At 51.3% G+C, this 21192-nt stretch overlaps 3 protein-coding genes across 31 annotated transcripts in view; 1 reads left to right on the top strand and 2 right to left on the bottom strand.

Annotated features, from left to right (window-relative positions):
• Positions 1-520, top strand: part of POR (cytochrome p450 oxidoreductase) — a 68094-nt gene extending 67574 nt beyond the window's left edge. For all 20 annotated transcript variants that reach the window (XM_072752905.1, XM_072752893.1, XM_026019477.2 and 17 more), the window contains one exon: positions 32-520. In XM_072752905.1, coding sequence (XP_072609006.1) covers positions 32-176 — 145 coding nt within the window. In that variant the 3' untranslated portion in view covers positions 177-520. The remainder of the gene's footprint in view (positions 1-31) is intronic.
• On the bottom strand, positions 496-6773 carry TMEM120A (transmembrane protein 120A). The gene is made up of 12 exons (XM_026019478.2): positions 6569-6773; positions 4873-4991; positions 4516-4632; positions 2600-2659; positions 2262-2357; positions 2088-2177; positions 1842-1907; positions 1686-1747; positions 1441-1533; positions 1253-1317; positions 1072-1140; positions 496-996 (listed from the first exon to the last, which is right to left on the bottom strand). Exons 1-12 carry the CDS (start codon positions 6647-6649, stop codon positions 883-885), a joined length of 1032 nt encoding a protein of 343 aa, XP_025875263.1. The 5' UTR covers positions 6650-6773; the 3' UTR covers positions 496-882.
• A 1376-nt stretch (positions 6774-8149) lies between these two features.
• The window catches only part of STYXL1 (serine/threonine/tyrosine interacting like 1), a 61679-nt gene continuing 48636 nt past the window's right edge, over positions 8150-21192 (bottom strand). For 8 of the 10 annotated variants that reach the window (XM_072752911.1, XM_072752909.1, XM_026019659.2 and 5 more), the window contains 2 exons: positions 19690-19802; positions 8150-8422 (listed from right to left, as the gene is read on the bottom strand). In XM_072752911.1, the coding sequence (XP_072609012.1) occupies positions 8291-8422; positions 19690-19802 (245 nt within the window). In that variant the 3' untranslated portion in view covers positions 8150-8290. The remainder of the gene's footprint in view (positions 8423-19689; positions 19803-21192) is intronic. The other 2 variants (XM_072752912.1, XM_072752913.1) reach the window with 1 other exon arrangement.

Genomic DNA, 21192 nt, shown 5'->3' on the forward strand with positions numbered 1-21192 from the left:
CCCGGCATAGCACCCCCTCTCCTTGCCCCAGGGACGCTCGGAACATGGCGAGGGACGTGCAGAACACCTTCTACGACATCGTGGCCGAGGTGGGGGCCATGGAGCATGCCCAGGCTGTGGACTACATCAAGAAGCTGATGACCAAGGGCCGCTACTCCCTGGACGTGTGGAGCTAGAAGCCACCCGGCCCCACCTCACTTGGCCCCTTGGGCCCCACAGACTTGCCTCCCCGTGTAATCATTTTCCTGGCCCCCTTCTGCCAGTCTCCAGGGATGGGTTCTGCTAGGCCCTCCCCCAGGGGCAGAAACTGGTCCAGGCCCCGAGGCGCAAGCCCTGGAGCACCCCAGCCCTGAGGCAAGTGGTCAAGGGTGTGTGTTGTGTGAACACCTCGGGCCCGGGGGGCTGCGCAGAAGGGGCTTCTCTCGCAGAGCTGGGGCTCAGCCCCCTCCACGTTATTTTCAATGACTGTAAATAATTTTAAATACTCTCTCGTCCTTGGAATAAAGTTCTGTTTTCTGTATTTGGCTGCTATCGCTTGAGTAGGTGTGGGGTCTCCCCCTGGGTCCACTCATCTCCGAGCCCCAGAGACAGCAGCTCAGGTGCTCCACACACCCCAGGCGTGGTAGCGCCGAGGCCCCGCCTCACCCATGGGAGAGCACACACCTCAAGCCACCTATCTGCTGCTCCTCCTTTATTCAGGCTGCTGGGGCCAGTCTTCCTCCTCTAGTGTCGCCTTCGGGGCCCACAGAGCCCACAAAACCCCAGGGAGAGCGGAAGGGACCCTCCCGGATGAGGGGAGCCTGCTATCCCCTTCAACACGGGGGCCAGAGCCCCTTCCAGGCCAGGGGGGCCGTGGGGAGCCAAGCAGGGGAAGACCCAGACTCATTCTTTCTTGCTCCCGTGCCGCTGACTGTGGAATTTCTGGTGCACAACCCGCAGGGTGGTGAAGAAGTTGCCGAGGAAGAGGAGGAGGAAGGGGAAGCCGCACATGAGCACCTGGGGGAGGAGAGGGGATCAGGTCAGGGCCGGGCGATGGCCCTCGCGGCATCCCACCTAGGGCACCCGGCTCACCTGCCACTCCTTGCACTCAGGGTCCCGGGCCAGGTTGAACAGGGTCAGCGCATTAAAAAGCTGCCAGAACTGGGAGGGAGGGACGTGGGAGTGGGGTTCAAACAGCAGAAGCCAGTCCCCCGTGAGCCCACAGCCAGAGCCAGGGATGCCAGCCAGACGCTCGGGGGCAGAGACAACTTACGTGTCCAAAGAAGAGAAAGGGCAGCAAAAAGGTGAGGCCGCGCCACATCCAGGACTGGAAGCCCTCTGTGAGGAGGAAGGGGCAGGACAGGAACATCTCTCAGAGGCCCGGGGGTGGGGAAGGACCCCTGCCCGTCAGCCCCACCCCCCACCCCAAGGATCCCCAAGGAGCGGAGGCAGCTGGCTCACCCACAGTGAGGTCCATGGTGTGCCTCTCGCCCAGGGCCCGCAGGCGGTACAGGCAGCCGCTCTGGTAGTAATACTGCAGGAACTGCACAAAGCCTGGGGGGCAGGGGGAGTGAGAGCGGGGCTGACAGTGTTGGTGCCCCATGTCCTCAGCCCAGCCCTCCCTGTGGAGGAGCCACACCTCATGTTCTGAGCTAGGACACATGTCCTGAGCCACAACTCATGTCAAGCCCCCCCAAGACACTCACTCTGGTACATGGAGAAAGACAGGAACTGGTTCCGGAACTTCTGGTACATGAGGCCATCAGGCCTAAGGCAGAAAGCGAGGGAAGGGGAGTGAGCTCACTCTCTCTCTCTCTGGCCCGCACGCCCCCAGGCCCTGGGAGCCAAGCCTGGCCACTCACCACGTCAGCATGACTCCTGACAAGAACGTAGACACGTAATGATGGAAAACCCACCAGCCTTTGATCCTGTATCAGAAAGCCACTGTCATTCTGGCACCCTCCCCTGCCCCGGCCCCGAAGACCAGTGCTCGGGGACGGGGAGCCAGGCCGATGCAGGAGGAAACCAGTACCCTGGTCCCGCACCTCCCCAGAGGCCGCCCCAGCCTCCCCGACCCCGGGAGCATGTTAGGCCCTGCCCTCGCCCACCGGGAGCCATTGTTGATGAGGATGCTCTCTCGGATGGTCAGTGTGCAGTAGTACCAGACCAGCAGGAAGTTGAAGGCGGCATCTGTCACCCTGCGGGGGATACGGAGGGTAGGCGCAGGCGCTGGCAGGGAACAGGGAGCGGGGCGCGGGCCTGAGCAGCGCGGGCCTCCTCACCTGGAGTTGAGGAGGAAGCGGCAGGTGAAGGAGATGAGGATGAGGATGATGGTGAGGTAGAGCTTGAACTTCTCATACTCGTCCTTGTAGGCGAACCTGGGTGGGTACACACTCGTGGCACAGGCTGGGCTGCCGGCAGGGCCCCCCCACCCCAGCCTCGGCCCGCAGGAAGGCTCCTGCTCCAGACGCGCTTCTGTAGGCAGCTTGGGGCCGGCGGGGTACCAGCAGGGGACAGCGGCCCTGGCCCCCCAGGGCTCAGCCAGGGGAGCTGGGGCAGGATGCAAAGGACCCAGGAGGGCAGAGAGCGGGTTGGGAACCAGCGGATGATGGCAAATTACTTAGCCTGCTTGCTCAGGAGTGTCACGTTGACATTGCCGAGAACCAGGCTCAGGTACAACCTAGAGGAGGGGATGCCAGGTGAGGAGAGGCTCCGACAGAGGAACGCCAGGGGCACAGAGCCGGGGGCCAGGCCAGGAGGGGGCCGCCACCCCCCAAGCGGCCTTCCCTGGGTAGTGCTTAGGGTTCTGACCTGGGGGGTGCGGACCAGCTCCACTGGAAGGAAACACTGGGCTCCCGCCTTTCTGCCTGTTCCCTGCTCCCAGGGAAACCAAACATCCTGCCTTTGTCCCCCCAGGCCCCCCACCTCAGGGCCTCCGGAGCAGCCTGGCTCCCCGACCCCATGGAAGCCGTGTCCACGGCTCTAATCGCCCTGTGGGCCAGGGCAGGACTCATGCCTGTGTGCACACCCACCCCGTCACCCATCCACCTCCGAGAACCTTCAGCCTGGAGCCCCACATCATGGACACGCCGGGGCCCCTTCCCAGCCAGAGCGGGGTCCCTCAGAAACTCTGCTCGTATTCTGACCCCGGGTGTCCAGCCTCCCAAGCTGGTTTCACCATGTGGACCCTGGCCCTCCCTGAGGCTCCCAGGCTGCTTGACCCTGGTCTCCCTTCCCGAGTCAGCTGAGTCGCCAAGCCCCCTTCCACGTCAGCCACTTTCTTGTCAAGCCCATCACCCCCAGCTTCATGATGCCATCACTCTGCCGACAGAGCCTGTGTGATCACCCCTCTCTGCCGGCGAGCTCCAAGAGGTGACCAAGCCTGTGTGCCTGACCAGTGCGTCGACAACCTAAGCCCTTGTTCACACTCGGGCCGTGGCACAGGCTCAGAGGGGTTCGGAAACCTGCCCCAGGCTACGAAGAGTCGATGGGGTGTGGTGGGCACTTGGACCAGGCCACCTCCGAGCATCACCACCGGCTCCCTACGCCATCCCTGCCGAGGCCTCGTCAAACCCTCCCTCCTGGCAGCTGACATCTCCAGGACCCCTCCTCACCCTCTCTAAACACCCTCTCATCACAAATGAGAAGGCCCCATGCCCCACCCTTGCCAGCTCCCCAGGGATCTCCCTTTGGGACTCCCCTTTGCCAATTCTGTGCTCTGAGGGCCGAGCTCTCTGCAGGTAGACATGCTCGAAGATTCCCTAGGTATCAAGTAACACAAACAGCCAAGCACGAGCCTCCCCCTGCCCCAGCCGCTTTCTCCTTCTACTCACCTCCAAGCTTTTGAAGAGCTGCCTACACTCACCTGTCTCCCCATTAGCAACTTCCCCTCCCTGTGGCTGATCCCTGATTTCCATCCCTGACTTTGCCCCTCTGTATAGCACTTGACACCAACACCCACCCCCCCACACCCACCCCTACCCCAGGGCCGTCTGATCTGAGGCTACCCACCGCTCCTTCCTTCGTTGCCCTCTGGGACATGCTCCTTCCCCGCTGTCTTGCTGCCCGTGGCCTCCACTGGATGTATTTTACTCAACCTAGGGTTGTGCATGGTCCCCTGCCATCCCCCTCGGCAACTGTGCCTGGCTTAAGGGTCACTCTGCCCAGCCTACTGGGCCTGAAGCCAGCTCGGAAGCCCAGCTTTGCCTCTGGCCTCCTCTCCACCTCCCACCCTGAGCTCTGGCCACATGCTGTCCCCGCCCTCCTGTGCCTGCCCAGCTCACTCCTTGATCCTCTAAGCTTTCCCTGACCACCATGCTGAGTGAGGTGCCCCTCATTGTTGCTCCTCCATCCCCCGTCCTTCCCCCACAAAACACCCATCTCAATCAACTGTCACTGTCACTCGTGCCTGCCTGCTCAGCCCAGAGTGGGTCCAGGGAGCATCTGCTGGCCAGGTGACCAAGTAGAGCAAGACCATGCTTCAGGCCACTCTCCCAGGAGTGTCTGTGAACAGAGCTCAGGGGAGGGGGGTCTCACCCATTCTTCTTGGGCAAATAGGCCTCCATATCGAAGAACAGGCCCTGGCGCTCCTTGATCTGGTTCTCCAGCTCCTGCGCAGCCTCTCTGGCCCCCGATTGAAGGGAGGGTTTACATCTGTAGGGCCCGCGAAATCCAGAGTCAGAGGAGGGGAGTGGGGTGGTGGGTGGGGTGTGTCACACTGGACCCCTGTGGGGCAGGAGGGCAAACAGGGGCCCTGGGACACTCAGGAGTCAGTGCCAGTTCTCTACCTGCCCCAGATCTGACACTCATCCCCAGCCCTGGGCCAGGGGGGTATGGGAGGCTTGGGCGGGGTGGGGGTGGGGGGTTCTGCGGGGGGTGAGGGCCAGTTCTAACTTCTTCAGGACAAGAGCCAGCTCCTGGAGCCGCTTTTTCTGCCGAGTGATGGAGCCAGTACAACTGTTCTGCAGCTTGATCAGCTCTTCCAGCTTCAGGCGGTATAGCCGGTGTGTCTCCTGGAGAGCAGGCAGGATAAGGCTCAGGCTGCTGGCAAGGCCCCTGAGCCAGCGCCTGCTGGGCAAGTGGGGGGTGGGGGTGGACAGGGGCTCCCTGGGAGGGTCTGAGCAAGAAAGGAGGCAGCCAGCCCAGGGACCCCCTGAGGCTGTTCTCTCCCTAGGGCCAGCCAAGGGATGGGGCTCTCCCTGCAAGCCCAGAAGCCCTTGCAGCATCCCCATCCCAGAGACAGCATCCGGTCCCAGAGACAAACTAGCTCCACAGAGCTTGTCTTCATCTCAACCCACCCTCTGTTGTCCCCACCCCTCTGTTCCACCCTGAGTTAGGATTCCAGGAGCCTGAGGCCACTCTGGTTCTCTGGGATCCTCCTGCCTACCCAGCTGGCTAGTGCCCGGGGAGCTGGGGTTGTCCAAGAAGCCTGCTGCTCTGGCACTCCCAGCATCTGCCTCCCAGGTTAAAGGTTACCAGGCTTCAGCGCTTAGAACCACCGTGAAGACCAATTCTTTCACCCCTCCCCCAGCACCTTTGGCCCAAAGCTTTCCAGAGCACTTTGCCCTGGTGGGTGAGTTTCCAGAAGAGCACCCTGGAGACAACAAGGGGCAGCACGAGGAAGGTCAGGCAGGGGTCAGTATGGGAAAGTAGGTCTGCCCTGCTCTGGACTCCAGGAACACTAGTGGCAGCAGGGTTGGCCAGGCCAGGGGGCGGCAAGGCTTCAGTGCAGACAGGAAAGGGCTGGAACCAGTCCAGAAGCGACAAAGGCATGACCAAGTACACAGCTGGGCCAGGCTCTACCCTTCCTAGGTCTTGTTTCTGGGGCCCTAAAAGGGCTACCACACCCCCTCAAAACCCCACACGTGCGGCGTCTGCCTACCCCTACCAGCTACTCTCTCCTGTCTGGGGGAGCCCTGCTGCCGTCTCCCTGCTGGCCTCCCCACAGAACAGCACAATGGTCCACACAAGCCAGACGCAGGCAATTCCTCCCGTGGCTCCCCAGGGCTGGGGGAAAGCTTCCCACCGTCCTTGCCCCGAGGGCCCTGCAGGGTCTGGCCCACCCGCTCCTCCCCAGCTCTCCTGACAGCAGCCACATAGCCCTGCCTTCGGGGGTGCTGTCCTTCACCCCGGACGGGCCCCGCATCACTTCCCCGGCCCAGGCCCCCGGCGCTGCTCCCCGCTCCGCCCGGCCCGCGCCCGCCGCAGGTTTGCTGAGGGACCCGGGGCCCGGGGCTGTGACTCAGGCGGCCACTCTCCTGGGAGAGGGCGGAGAGGGGGCAGAGGTCGCGGCCCGCTTCCGAGGCCCCCGCCCAAGGCCCCCGGCCGGCCAGGCTCAGTGGGTTCCCGGCGGGGTCGGGGCGGCCGCGTGGCCGCGATGGGGAGCTGCGGCCGGACACGCATTCGAGGCCGAGGGGAGGGTCCGGCCAGGGCCGCCAGGACCCAGGGCCTCGCCGCCCTCCGGAGCGACGCCAGGGCCTCCGACCCTTGACCCTGAACCCCCTATTGCCTGACCCAGGGCTGCCCAACCCTTGACCTCCAGCCAGAGAGACGTGGCTCAGAGCCAATGGGCGCCCGCACCGGGACTCACCTGGATGCTCTGGAAGTCCTGCTGCAGCTCCTCCCAGTCCCGCAGGCAGTCGCCCAGCGGGCCCGGGGCCGGGGCTTGCATGGCTGCCTGGCCACGCGCGGGACAACCCGAGTCAAGAGCCGCGCCGCAACCCCGGCCCGCCCGAGGCGCCTCCGCCGCCTCCGCCGCCTCCGCCGCCGCCCCCGGCCGCTTCCGGGCTCGCGCCGCCACCACCACCAATGGGAAAAGGCCCGGGGCCGCCAGCGCGCTGGCCCCGCCCCCCGCCTGGGCCAATCCGGGCCCCGGGCGGGGCCGGGGCGGGGCCAAGTGAAGCAGGGGCCGCTGTCGCCGCGGAGCTCGGGGGGCCGGGGGCCGGCGCGGCGGCGCTCCCGGGCTGGGGCTCCCCGGGCTCGGCCAGCCGCGCGCTAGGGCCCGCAGAGCTGCGGCCCCCGTGCTGGCGGTGAACCGAGGCCCACGGAGGTGACCCCTGCCTCAGACGCTCTTGTCCTTGCGAAAGCTGCGCCTCTGCAGGGAGAGGCTTCCGAGCCTCTTTTCCCGGATGGATTTTTATAGCGGCCACCTTGCTGGCTCCCTGCCTCCAGGCTCACCGCTGCTGTCCTTTCACAGAGCCGCCAGGCTGCCAGCGCTAATGCCCAAGCCTAATCCTCACCATGGCCCCGATGAAAACTTTACAGTGGCTCTGCCCTTCCCACCCGAAGGTCTCCGAGCAACTGCTTGCAGCCTTCCCGAGCTCTGTTCTGGCCCGTATCCTAACTGATCCCAAGCCTGCGCTGACTGGAAAGTCCTTGTTCCTAGGCAAAACCCCCCTGCTTGAGGGAACTGGGCTTCCTGGGACGGAGAGGGTGGGGCACTACCCTTCAGCAGAGAGTCCTGAGAGGTGAGATGGCCCTCACCTCTATGTCTCCCCCCCCCCCGGCCCCCCCAGCTGCACGCAGATGGCAGGGAATGCTGAATGAACGTGGACATCCTAAATTCCTTTTCAGTCCCATCCTGCGTGCCCTCTCCTGACTGGTGCTGTGGGTGCTGTCAGCGCTGGGAAGCACATTCTGAAGAAGCTTCTAGAAACATGAGTGTGGGAGTTAAGAGGGTTAGTAATCTCTTCTTGGGGAACCCAGCCAGGAGGAAATGAGTGGGGGAGGAAATGAGTGGGAGAGGAAAGAAAGGAAATCTGAACAAATCATCAACAGGGCAGAGTGGTGGGGTGTGCTGGGACCCGGGCTGAGGCAAGGGTGTACTTTGTGCCAATAGCATCTCAGAGCTGTGGAGCCTGGCACCTGGGCCAAGTCTGGGTCTGGCAGATATCCGCCCGTGGGTGGGCATTATGACACCCATGTGGACCAACACAAGGCAGGAGGAACCCCTGTAGCTAGCTCCTCCCAAACAAACCTCCAAAGGGTCCAAGTGACCAGGGACTTGTGGCAGAGCTGCTCAGAGGGCCAGATGCTCTTCCAGAGGCAGCCTCAGGAGTGTGGCAGGGGTGGTCCCAGATGACCCAGGAATGGGGGTTCTTGCTGAGTCTGAGCAGAGTACACCTGCTCTGTGGTGTGAATGAGGAGCCTGAGAAGAACCACTGCAGGAGGCTGACACGAGACTCCAGGCAGCAAAGGCCTTCTCTTTCCACACCAACCTGGTTACACAGCCTGGCCCACTACCCACAAGAGCGCCACCCCCACCCCACCCCCACAAGGTTCTTCAGGACCCATAGCTGGACCACAGAGAAGATCAGTAGAGTGGATCCAAGATGTCTGTGACAAAATCTCCGAGGATCACCTTCTCCCATTCTGACAGCTGAGCCACCAAGCTCCGATTTGGACGCATGTTGTTTTTACACTTCTTGACAAAGGCCCAGGACTTCTGTCAACACAAGGAGAGAAAACAGACTTTAGGATTGAACCTGGGCCCTTCCCACTATAACACAGCCAGCTCAGGAGGGACAGGAAACACCTGCCCATGGACCAGCAACACGGCTAAACAGCTGGACACAGAAATGGCAGCAGCCTGAGGTTAACACAGCAGGACAAGGAATTATAGAAGCTGGCTCTGTTTTGAGCCAGCCCCTCTGCTGGTGGATATGGAGACAGAGATCGTTTTATTTCCAATGGCCCTTGCGAAGACTGAGACAACATAAGTGATAACTCCTGTGGGCAGGAGAGCACCCTGAGAGCACCTGGCACACAGTGCAACCTCAACAAAGGTTTGCACTGTGAATGGATAAATTGATGAAAAGGGGAAGAGAACTACGGGGAAATTCTCCAAAGAAGGGAAATTAAAGCTGTTTTCTTTCAGGTGTCTACCTTAGAACGCAGGAGGGAAAAGGACAAGCTGGTTTAACATCTGGATTGAGGACAGAGGAAAAAGGAAAAAGGAAAAGTGGGGCCTCAGCAAACTAGGAAGAGAACAAATGCACCTCAACATACTGAAGGCGCCATACAACAACCCCACAGGTCACATCACACTCAGTGGTGAAAGATGGAAAGCTTTTCCTCTAAGATCAGGGACAAAACAAGGCTGCCAGCTCTCACCACTTCTATTTAACATTGTACCAGAAGTCCTAACCAGAGCAAAAAGGAAGGAAAGGAGGGAGGGAGAAAAAAGATACATAGAAATTGAAGAAGAAGTAAAATTACCTCTGTTTGCAGATGACATGATTTTATGCTTAGAAAATCTTAAAGATTCCACCAAAAAATCTGTCCGAATAAATGAATCTGGCAACGTTGTCAAATCACAAAATCAACACTCAAAGTCAGTTGCATATCTATACACTAACAATGAATAACCTGAAAAGTAAATTTAGGGGCACCTGGGTGGCTCAGTTGGTTAAGCATCTGTCATGGTCCTGGGGTTGTGGGACTGAACCCTGCATCAGGCTCCCTGATCAGCAGGGAGCCTGCTTCAGCCTCTCCCCCTGCTCGTGCTTGTGCTCGATCTCTTTCTCTCAAATAAATAAATAAGATCTTTAAAAATTAAAAAGAAAGTAAATTAAGAACACAATTCCATTTACTCTGGCATCATAAGGGATATAATACTTAGGAATAAACTTACTTAACCAAGGAAGTAAAAGCCCTGTACCCTGAGAATTATGAAACATGACTGAAAGAAACAAAAAGACAGAAATAAATGGAAAGATATCCTATGCACATAGGAAGACTTGATATTGTTAGGATGTCAGTACTACCTGAAGTATCTAAAGATTTAATGCAATCTTTACTAAATCCCAACAGCATTTCTTGCAGAAATTAAAAAACCCATGCTAAAATTCATATGGAATCTCAAGGGACCTCCAAATAGCCAAAACAATCTTGAAAAAAAGAGAACAGCCCTGGAATTCTCATACTTCCTGATTTCAAATCTCTGAAGTTATTACAAAACTACAGTAATCAAAACAGTGTGGTACTGGCATAAAGATAGACATTTAGACCAAAGGAATAGGATATAACAGCCAAATGGTTTCAACAGGATGCCAAAACCATTCAAAGGAGAAAGGATAGTCTTTTCAACAAATGATGCTGGGGAAACTGGATATCCTTATGCAAGAATCAAGCTGGACCCCTACCTCACACCATGAGCAAAAATTAACTCAAAATGATTGAAGACCTAACTGTGAGAGCTTAAACTATAAAAATCTTAGATGAAAACATAGAAGAAAAGCTTCATAATACTGGATTTGGCAATGATTTCTTGAATAAGACACTAATAGCACAGGTAGTTTTTAAAATGGACAAATTGGACTACAATACAAATACAAATAACACACTTGTATGCATCAAAAGATATAATTAACAGAGTGAAAAGGCAACCACAGAATGGGAGAAAATAACTCCCAAATCATGTATCTGATTTATATCCAGGTGTTAATATGAAGAATATAGAAAGAGCTCCTAAAACTAAACAAAACCCCCTGAACAACTCAATTACAAAATAGGAAAAGAGCCTGAATAGTCATTTCTCCAAAGAAGAAACATGAATGGTCAATAAGCACATGAAAATATTTGCTCAACATCACTAATTATTAGGAAAATGCAAATCAAAACTATAATGAGATACCACCTCACACCCATTAAGATAGTTATTATATATATATATAAACAGAACACAGCAAGCATTGGCAATGATATAGAGGAATTGGAACCCTTGTGTACTGTTAGTGGGAGTATAAAATGGTGTAGCCACTGTGGAAAAGCAGTATAGGGATCCCTCAAAAAATTAAAAATACCATATGATCCAGCAACTCCACTTAAGGGTATCTACCCAAAATTTGAAAACAGAGTCTTGAAGAGATATTGATACACCCATATTTGTAGCAGCATCATTCACAATACTTAAAACATGGAGGCAACCCAAGTTTCCATCAACGGATGAATAAAAAAGAAAATGTGGCATATATACACAATGGACTCTTATTCTATCTTTGGAAAGAAGGAAATTCTGACACACACTACAACATGGATGAACCTTAGGGACGTTATCAGAAATGAAATAAGCCAGTCAACAAAAGGACAAATGCTGTGTGATCCACTGATGTGAGGTACCTAGAGTAGTTGAAATCATAGAGACTGGGAGTAGAATGGTGGTTGCAGGGCTTGAGGGAGAGGAGAATGAGGAGTCGGTGTTTAATAAGTATCAAGTTTCAGTTTTACAAGATGAAAAGAGTTATGGGGATATATGATGGTGATAGCTGTACAACACTAGAAAGTATTTAATACCACTGAACTGTAAACTTAAAAAAAAAAATGGTTAAGGGGCACCTGGATGGCTCAATCGGTTCAGCAGCCAACTCTTGGTTTTGGCTCAGGTCATGATCTTAGGGCTGTAATATCAAGCCCCATGTCAGGCCCCATGTGGGCTTAGCATGGAGTCTGCTTGAGATTCTGTTTCCCTCTGCCCTTCCCTCTGCTTGCACATGCTCTCTCTTTCTGCAAAATAAATAAGATCTTTTAAAAATGGTTAAGACAGTAAATATAATGTGTATTTTAACACAATAAAGAGGAAAAACTATAATGAGATACCACTTCATAGCCACTAGGATGACTACTGTTTAATAAAAAAACAACAGAAAATACAAGTATTGGCAAGGATGTGGAGAAACTGGAATGGTGCTCTGTTGGTGGGAATTTAAAATGGTGTAGCTGCCATGGAAAACAGTATAGTGATTACTCAAAAAAGTAAAAATAGAATTACCATATGATCCAACAATTCCACTCTGGGTTTATACCCAAAATAACTGAAAGCAGATGGCCAGTGGAGCTTGTGTTTCTGGGTTCAATAGGACAGCAGTGAAATAAGAAATAGTTCTTAACTGGCTATATCGTCCCAGGGCTCAGTAAAAGCAGACAAAGATGCCTATCTTCCAGTCTTCCCCTAAAAAAAGGTGTATTTGCAGACTTTTAAAGCTGCTCTCTCACAGTCAGGCTTCCAATCAGCCTGAACCCAGGTGTAGACTGAGATCCTCCCCCTTTAGGAAACTGACAGGTCTTGAAACCCTCAAATACTGACCACCACTAAAAACAAAGCAGGCTGCTCGGAAAATCGAAAAGGTTTGAGAGAAAACCAAGAACTAGTAAAGAGTTGAACCATAAGGTTCATTTCCTACACCAGACCACTCCTTCAGAACTGGGAAAGGTGGCTGTTTTCCCTAATGCACAGAAATAAACAGAGTCAGGGAAAGGAAAAAACAGGAATACATTGCAAATGAAAGAAAAAGCTAAAACCTCATGAAAACATCTTAATGAGGACACCTGGGTGGCTGAGTGGTTGAAGCATCTGCCTTTGGCTCAGGTTGTGATCCCGGGGTCCTGGGATCAAGTCTTCCATTGGGCTCCCTGCAGAGAGACTGCTTCTCCCTCTGCTTATGTCTCTGCCTCTCTCTCTGTGTCTCTCATGAATAAATAAAATCATGAATAAATAAATAAAATTTATTCATAGGAGACACAGAGAGAGAGGCAGAGACAGAGACATAGGCAGAGGGAGAAGGAGGCTCCCCGCAGGGAGCCCAATGCTGGACTCCATCCCGGACCCTGGGATCATGACCTGAGCCGAAGGCAGGCGCTCAACCACTGAGCCACCCAGATGTCCTAGAAAAAATTCTTAATAAAATGGGGACAAGTGATTTAACTAATAAAGAGTTCATGTCATAAAGATGTTCACTAAGGTCAGGAGAACAATGCATGAACAAAGTGAGATTTCCAACTAAGAGACAGAAAACATCAGAAAGTACCAAACAAATTGTAGAGCTGAGAAATACAGTAACTGAGCTGAAAAAATATAACATTAAGGATTCAACCACAGACTACACAAAATGGAAGAAAGGATCTGTCGACTCAAAGACAATGCAGAGGAACAAGAAAGAAAGAAAAGAAAAAAGAAAAGAAAAGAAAAGAAAAGAAAAGAAAAGAAAAGAAAAGAAAAGAAAAGAAAAGAAAAGAAAAGAAAGAAGGAAGGAAGGAAGGAAGGAAGGAAGGAAGGAAGGAAGGAAAGTAAAATTCAGAATAATCTAATGTAAAGGTGGTAAGTTCACTTATAAATCTAGCATGAAGGTTAAAAGACAAAAGTAGTACAAATTACTGAAACTACAATAATTCTTTAAAGATATAAAAGACAGAAAGATGTAACTTATGATGTCAAAACCATAAAACATTGGGGAAGGGGGTAGTAAAGATGTAGAGCTCTAGACTGTGTTCAAACTTAAGTTGTTATTGGGTGCCTGGGTGGCTCAGTCAGTTAAGTGTCTGCCTTCAGCCCAGGTCATGATCCCAAAGTCTTGGGATCCAGTCCCGTTGGACTCCCTGTTCAGCAGGGAGACTGCTTCTTCCTCTCCCTCTGCTCTTCCACCTGCTTGTGCTCTTTTTTTCTATCAAATAAATAAAATCTAAAAACAAAAAGAAACCCAAAAACTTAAGTTGTTAGCAACTGAAGTCAGACTGTTCTACATTGTTTTATGTAAGCCTCATGGTAACCACAAAGCAAAAACGTATCATAGATACACAAAAAATAAAGAGAAAGGAATAAGCATTCCACTATGGGTAATCACCAAATCACAAAGGAATAAAGCAAGAGAAGGAAAAAAGGAATTATAAAAATAGCCAAAAAAACAGTTAACAAAATGGTGGTAAGTCCATACTTATAAATAATTGCCTTAAATGTAAATGGACTAAATTCTCCATTCAAAACACAGAGTGGCTAAATGGATTTAAAAGAAAGAGGAAGACCAATCTATATGCTGCCTAAGAAATTCACTTCAGATGTTCAGACATACACAGACTTAAAGTGAAGGGACAGCAAAAGATACTCTGTGCAAATGGAAACCAGAAGAAAGCGGGGGCTGCCATACTTATATCAGACAAAATAGATTTTAAGACAAAAACTCTAATAAGAGACAAAGAAGGTCATTATGTAATGATAAAGGAGTCAATGCAACAAGGGGATGAAAAATTTGTAAATATTTATGTACCCAACATAGGAGTACCTAAATACATAAAGCAAATATTAACAGACCTAAAAAGAGAAATAGACAGCAATATAATAAGAGTGGGGGACTTTTTTTTAGCACTTTATTTTTTAAAAGATTTTATTAAAAAAAAAAGATTTTATTTATTTATTCATGAAAGACAGAGAGAGACAGAGACATTGGGGAGCCTGATCCAGGACTCAATCCCAGGACCCCGGGATCATGGCCTGAGCTAAAGGCAGACACTCAACCACTGAGTTATCCGGGTGCCCTAATAATAGGGGACTTTAATTCCCCCACTTTCATCAACAGATAAGATCATCCAGACAGAAAATCAATAAGGAAACACTAGCCTTAAATGACACAATAGCCAGATGGACTTAACAGACATTTACAGAACATTCCATCCCAAAATAGCAGAATATACATTCTTCTCAAGTGCATATGGAACATTCTCCAGGACAGATCACATATTAGGCCACAAAACAAATAATAATAAATTTGAGAAGATAAAATATTATCAAGCATCTTTTCTGACCACAATGGTATAAAACTGGAAAGCAATTACAAGAAAAAAATAGGATATGTACAAATATATGGAGATTACTGAACAACCCATGGGTCAATGAAGAATTAAAAGATAAATCAAAAATATCTTGAGGGGCATTTGGCTGGCTCAGTTGGTGAAGCATATGACTCTTGATCTCAGCATTGTGGGTTTAAGCCCCACACTGGATGCAGAAATTACTTAGAAATAAAATCTTAAAAAGAAAGAAGGAAGGAAGGAAGTTGGGAGGGAAGGAAGAAAGAAAGGAAGGCAGGCAAGCAAGCAAGCAGGCAAGCCAACCCACCCTAGGTCTCCATCAAAAAACTGTTAGGACTAATAAACAAATTCAACAAAGTTGCAGTATACAATATCAATACACAAAAATCAGGTATACTTCTATGCACTAATAATGAACTATCAGAAAGAGAAATTAAGAGAACAGTTCCATTTACAACTGCATCAAAAAGAATAAAATACCAGGGGTAAATTTAGCCAAGGAGGTGAAAACCTGTACACTGAAAACTGTAAGACATTGATAAAAGAAACTGAAGAAGACACAAATAAATAGAAAGATACTCCATGTTCATAGATTGGAAGTATTAATAGTGTTAAAATGTTTATACTACCCAAAGCAATCTACAGATTCGACACAATCCCTGTCAAAATTCCCATGGAAGGGCAGCCCCAGTGGCTCAGCGGTTTAGCACCGCCTTCAGCCCAGGGTGTGATCCTGGAGACCTGGGATCGAGTCCCACATCGGGCTCCCTGCATGAAGCCTGCTTCTCCCTCTGCCTGTGTCTCTGCCTCTCTCTTTCTCTCTATGTCTCTCATGAATAAATAAATAAAAACTTAAAAAAAAATCCCATGGAAGTTTTCACAGAAGTAGAACAATCAATCCTAAAATTTGTACAGAACCATAAGACCCTCAGATAACTAAAGCAATCTTGAGAAAAAAGAAAAAGCTAGAGGCATCACATCCTGATTTCAAACCATATTACAAACCTACAATAATCAATGCAGGATGGGGTTGGCATAAAAATATACACATAGATCAATATAACAAAACACTCTAGAAATAAACCCACACATATATTTTCAATTAATTTATGACAAAGGAAACAAGAATATACAACAGGTAAAGGACAGTCTCTTCAATAAGTGGCATTGGGAAAGCTGGACAGCCATATCCAAAATAGTGAAACTGGATCATGTCTTACTCCATACACAAAAATCAACTCAAAATAAATTAAAGGTTTGAATCTAAGACCTGAAACCATTATGTTCCTAGAAGAAATCATATCCAGTAAGCTCCCTGATATCAGTCTTGGTGATAATATTTTGGATTTGATACCAGGCCCAGATGGGCTCACAGTGAATGAATACTACATACAACAGAATATGATTCAGCCTCAAAAAGCAAGGCAATTTGAACATATGTTATAATATGAATGAGCCTTGAGAACATTCTGCTCAGTGAAATAAGCCAGTCACACAAAAGAACAAATACTGTATGATTCCACTTATATGAGGTATCTAGTGTAGTCAAATTTATAGACACAGAAAGTAGCTGCCAGGAACAGGGGAGAAAGGAGAATGGGGAGTTGCTATTTAATGAGTATAGTGTTTCAGTTTTGCAGGATGTAAAGGGTTTTGGGTGGGGGGTGGGGACACTTGGGTAGCTCAGTGGTTGAGCATCTGCCTTAGGCTCATGGTATGATCCCAGGGTCCTGGGATCAAGGCCCGCACTGGGCTCCCCTCAGGGAGCCTGTTTCTCCTTCTGCCAATGTCTCTGCCTCTCTCTATATCTCTCATAAAGAAATTTTTAAAATCTTAAAAAAAAAAAAAGGAAAGAAAGAAAAGGATTCTGGAGATTGGTTGCACAACAATGTAAATGTATTTAATGCTGCTGAACTATATACTTAAAAATGACAGAGATGGTAAATTTTGTGTTATGTGTATTTTGCCATTATATATATGAAAAAAAAAATCGGTGGTACCCCAGGCACAGCTATGTAGTTCTAAAGTTTACTAAGTCCTGGTCAGATTGGGCCCTTGAGGACAAACCATAACCATAGCTCCCCACGCTCACTGCTCACAACCCATTTTTCCAGCCCACAAAGTATCTGCTGGGACTCACAGCAAACACCAGTGGGATAGAAGGATGAAGGGTCATGGCCGGATACCTCTTGTTAAGGGGCAGCAGCAAGCACACACCCATCCTTCAGACTGCTCGCCTCCTGCTGCCTTAGGGCCCTGTGAAAAGCCCAGATTCTGAACCGGGGTCATGTGGCTTTGGATTCCAGCTCTGCTACTTAAAGCTGTGGGGCCGTGGGCAAGTTAGTCAGCCTCTATGAGCCTCCTGCAGGATGGAAATAACAGCATGCCATGGGGTCACTGTGTTTTCATTACACATAAAGTACTCATAACCGCAAGCGGGAAGCACTCCACCAATGTTAGCTGTTATAATGCCGCAGGAGTTGGTTTGTTGTTGTTTTTTTTTTTTCCTCTGAAGATCTTTACAGGATAAAGTCACTCCTTGTACTTTAAAGGAACAGAAATAGATTTCTTAAGGGCTTGCTGGCTCTAGGAGCCCATACAACCTCGTACCAAAGTTTTGAAAGCTTACGACAGGCAGGATGGCCCTGGGGCACCAGGTTATTCCCAGTTCACTCCTCAACTTCCCACTCCTGGTCTTGATATCGCCTGAGGAACTGAGTGAGGACCATAAGTCCCAGGAAGCAGTATATTGCTCAAGAGTGGCCCACACCCTTTTTTGCCAGTCCTATGGGCTCTGACTACCACCACTAAGCTGACAACAGCAAGGGGCACAGCTTCCCGAATGCACTGAGGAGGACCCCAGGACCACACAGACAACAAGGAGGAAGGAACATCTCTCTGGACCCCAGGCAGCAGCAGAGTGGAGCCCAGGTCAACCTCTGTCAACAATCCAGGGCATTGCTTGTCAGCAAGAAAATCGAACCACCACACCGGACTTGGCCTGGAAAGGACCCAGCAAGGTCACAGTGGCAGTCCTTCCTGTCCACAGCTCTATTTATCAAGAGTTATCTAGATGGCATCTCAGGGCACAATGCCCAGCAACAGGACTTCCCTGTACATAAGACAAAGATCGCTGCCCCAGGATGGGAGCCCCAGGGTTTTTCCTGAGAGCAAGGGCTGGCTGGTCCTCGAGGGCCCAAGCACCTGTCTGCCCACTGATCAGGACAGCCACACCCAGATGGGCTGGAGTTGTGCAGGGGTGAGTAAAGGTCAGGGGGCAGACCTGCATGGGCTCTCACTGCTGGAAAACTCAGAGGAACCAGATGGGGTTCCTCTTTCTTTGTTCTCCCCCAGCCTTGGCTCTGGAAGCAGCTGTGATATCTGCCTGTGATATGAACCAAGAGAAGACTGTGACTTGCTGGTCAGGGCCAGGAAGCACCCCTAAATATCAGAGTTGCAAGGCTGTCGATCTTTTTTGAGCCCAGACCTTACTGTGAGCAATCAAGAAGCCAGGGAGCACAATGGGCCCCATCCAAACTCCAGGGGAGCTCACGTCCTAGAACTTCCTCTGCAGGCAGTAAGCTCAGCCTGCCTCCTGCCAGCTCCAGGTCTTCTCTACATTCCAGCTCTACAAGGCAGAGAAGAAGAGGCCGCTTGCAAGCCAGAGCTTGTTCCTGTGGAGGTGGCTGGAGAGGCATCTCTACAGGAGCAACAGCACAGGTGTCCTTCCCCAGATTTATCAGCAACATCACTCCCTCCCCCCAGCACACACCAAAATACTCCAACAGGCAAGGATCCCTGACAATTCAACTCTTGGGGGGTGAGAAAACAGGGCTCTGGGCCTGTGATTCTGCCCTTAGATGCTTTTCTTTTTAAATATACACAACAGAAAACATACCATTTCAACGGTGTTTGGATATACAGTGGCATTAAGTACATTTGCCATGTTGGGTAACCATCACCACCATCTACCTCCAGAAGTTTTTTCCATTTTCCCAAACCCAAGTTCCATAGCCATTAAACAACTCCTCATTCCCACTGTCCCCTTCCCTGGGCACACACCATGCTACCTCCCAAGTCTGTGAATCTGATGAGTCTGGGGACCTCATATAAGTAGAATCATACAGTTACTTGTCCTTCTGTGACTGGCTTATTCCACTCATCATAATGTCTTCCAGGTTCATCTGTGTGGCAGCAGGTATCAAAATGCCCTTCCCTTTTAAGGCTGAGTAATATTACACTGTGGATAGACCATTCATTTAATATCCCTCCATCTGTCAATGGACACTTGGGTTGCTCCCACCTCTTGGCTATTGTGAACAACATTTCTATTAATGAACATAGCTCTACAAACACCTGAGCCCTTGCTTCTATTCCCTTTGGGGATGTACCTACAGGTAGAATCGCTGGCCATCCAAGACTCTTTCTAGCTTGCAGTTTCACCCCCAAAGAGCACGTGGGGTCAATATCCAAAACCACTGGCAATGGGCTCTGACCTTGGTCCTTCTCTGACCCTCAAGCACAATCCTGGAGGTACATGGGAGCTTTTTCTGGTCCCACCAAAGATCTCTGAAGTCACGCCCAAGCTGTGCCTCCTCTTAGGGCAAGCTGCCATCTCCTACCTAGTGCAGGGACAAGGTGCTGCCCTTGGCATCTGGAGCCCTGGTTTCACAGGGTTTGTGGCAACAGGTCCCTGCCCTTTTTGTCAGTCTGGGTAAAGGGAGCAAGTGCCCTGGGAATCCTGCTGGGGCTGCAGTTCCCTGGCTCCAAGCAATAGCCAAAACGTACCTCCCTTGGAGAAGCCTGACGAAGGCTGGTAGAAGGATTGATAGCAGCAGAGGACATGCGGATGGTGCTGCTGGCCATGGCCTTCCCCAGCTTGAGCCCCTGGTGACTGTCCCATATTCCCAGGTCCCAGACCTCTAACGTACAGTCTCAGCCTCTGACCCAGACCCTCGGGACCTTGCCCTTGTGTGTGGTATGCTGGGTCAAGCGCTGGACTTAGAGCTCTCTTTCCAGACCCTTCTCTTCCCACCCCCCACCCCCAGTTGGGGCCCCCTTCCTCCCTGGTCCAGCTCTGACCCTGTCTGCTGCATGTAGCTGCAGTCTGACCCTCGCCTGGGGAATGCATACCTTCAAGGTCTGCTCATTCCAGTGTATGAGGAAGGCCAAGATGGCCGCACAGCTGCGACTGATGCCCAGTGTGGAAAAGACCAGGATGACCGAGCCTAGCTGGAGATGAATTTCTGCAAGATGAAGGTAGGTGTGGGTGTGAGGTGCTATAAGCTGACCAGTTTCAGTGGGCCCAAGGCCTAGGAGTGAGTTTGGACCCATCACACACCATGGCCTCAGTCGGTCATGTGACCTCTCTAGGACACTGTTTTGTCACCTGGCAAATGAGGACACTAGACCTAAGGGGCACTTCAAGAGAATCACACTGGGTGTTTAGCTTTATCATGCAAAGGCCTTTTCTTGGCTCTCCAAGCGTCTAGGCTACCCGTTGGCCTCTCGGGGTGGAATGAAAGGATAGTGCCCCCCCCACCACCACCACCCAGGGCACTTGGGTGCTGACGGAGACACTGCAGCCTGGGTGTGAATCCTGGCTCTGCCATTCTCAAACTGTGTGGCCTGAGCATGTTATTCTAAGTCACAATTCCATAATCTAGAAAACAAGGCAACAGTAGACTATCTACCTCATAAGATTTTGTGCTGGGCTTAGCCCAGCACCTGGCACAGAGATGTCACCTATCAACACTTAATAATGCTCTTGAGGCTGGGTCTCGCCCAGTGAGGGGTGGGGAGGAAATCTAAGCTGGCATCCTAGGCTAGTCCAGTAACCCCCAAGAACGGGAGATAAAATATCAAACGTGGTATCACAGACTATCAGCTCTGGAGGAGGACCTCAAGATGATGAAGGCCAAGTGTCTCATCATATAGATAAGGAAACAGAAGCACAGAGCAGTTAAGGCCTGCCCCAGAGCCACCGAGCAAGTAAGGGCTGGGGAGGGGCCCTTGGTGCCACAGGTCTCTGCCATCCCATGGTGGGACGTGTGGATAGTTGCAATCTCAGATACTAGTCAAGTGATAGTTGCCACCTCCAAGGCAAATAAGGGATGTTTGGGCGGACACATCATTCTCCAGCACCTGTGCAGCAATGCGAGCTGGACACTGCACCAGTGTGGAGCAGGTGGTCCTGGGGTGGGGCCCCTGACCCTGCTCAACCTCACTCTCTCTAGCCAACTGGCTCTATCTCCGGAATGACTGAAGATTCTACCTTCAATGAGCGGTCACTAACATGTGTGGTAGGACAGCCAGAAGGGCACTGCACACACACTGGGAGGATTGAGGAGACAGAGCTGGGATGGTTCTTCCACCCCACCCTGCTGACCAGACAGGAATGCCCGGATGGCACAGGATTCACCTCTGAGTCCCCAGAGCTCAGCCCAGAGCAGGCCTCCCTGGACATCTATACCACACAGTGGACTAGCACACCTGTTTCCCAACAGGCACAGTGAGACCAGGACTGGGGCTTGACCAGTCCCGAATGGGGCCTAGCAGTCCACCCAGGGTTACAATAGGGGGCATCCAATCTACAATCTTGTGCTCTTATTTGGCCCCATGTCCCCCAAAGCAAAC

This window comes from Vulpes vulpes, chromosome 3 (assembly GCF_048418805.1).
Source record: "Vulpes vulpes isolate BD-2025 chromosome 3, VulVul3, whole genome shotgun sequence".
NCBI classification, from domain to species: domain Eukaryota; kingdom Metazoa; phylum Chordata; class Mammalia; order Carnivora; family Canidae; genus Vulpes; species Vulpes vulpes.

Excerpts from the sequence above, each read along its gene's own strand:
- TMEM120A (XM_026019478.2), bottom strand. The coding sequence starts at position 6,649 with ATGCAAGCCCCGGCCCCGGGCCCGCTGGGCGACTGCCTGCGGGACTGG. Across the intron at positions 1,318-1,440 it reads CACCATGGACCTCACTGTGG|AGGGCTTCCAGTCCTGGATG; the intron begins GTGAGCCAGCTG and ends TCCTCCTCACAG. Across the intron at positions 997-1,071 it reads CTGAGTGCAAGGAGTGGCAG|GTGCTCATGTGCGGCTTCCC; the intron begins GTGAGCCGGGTG and ends CTCCTCCCCCAG.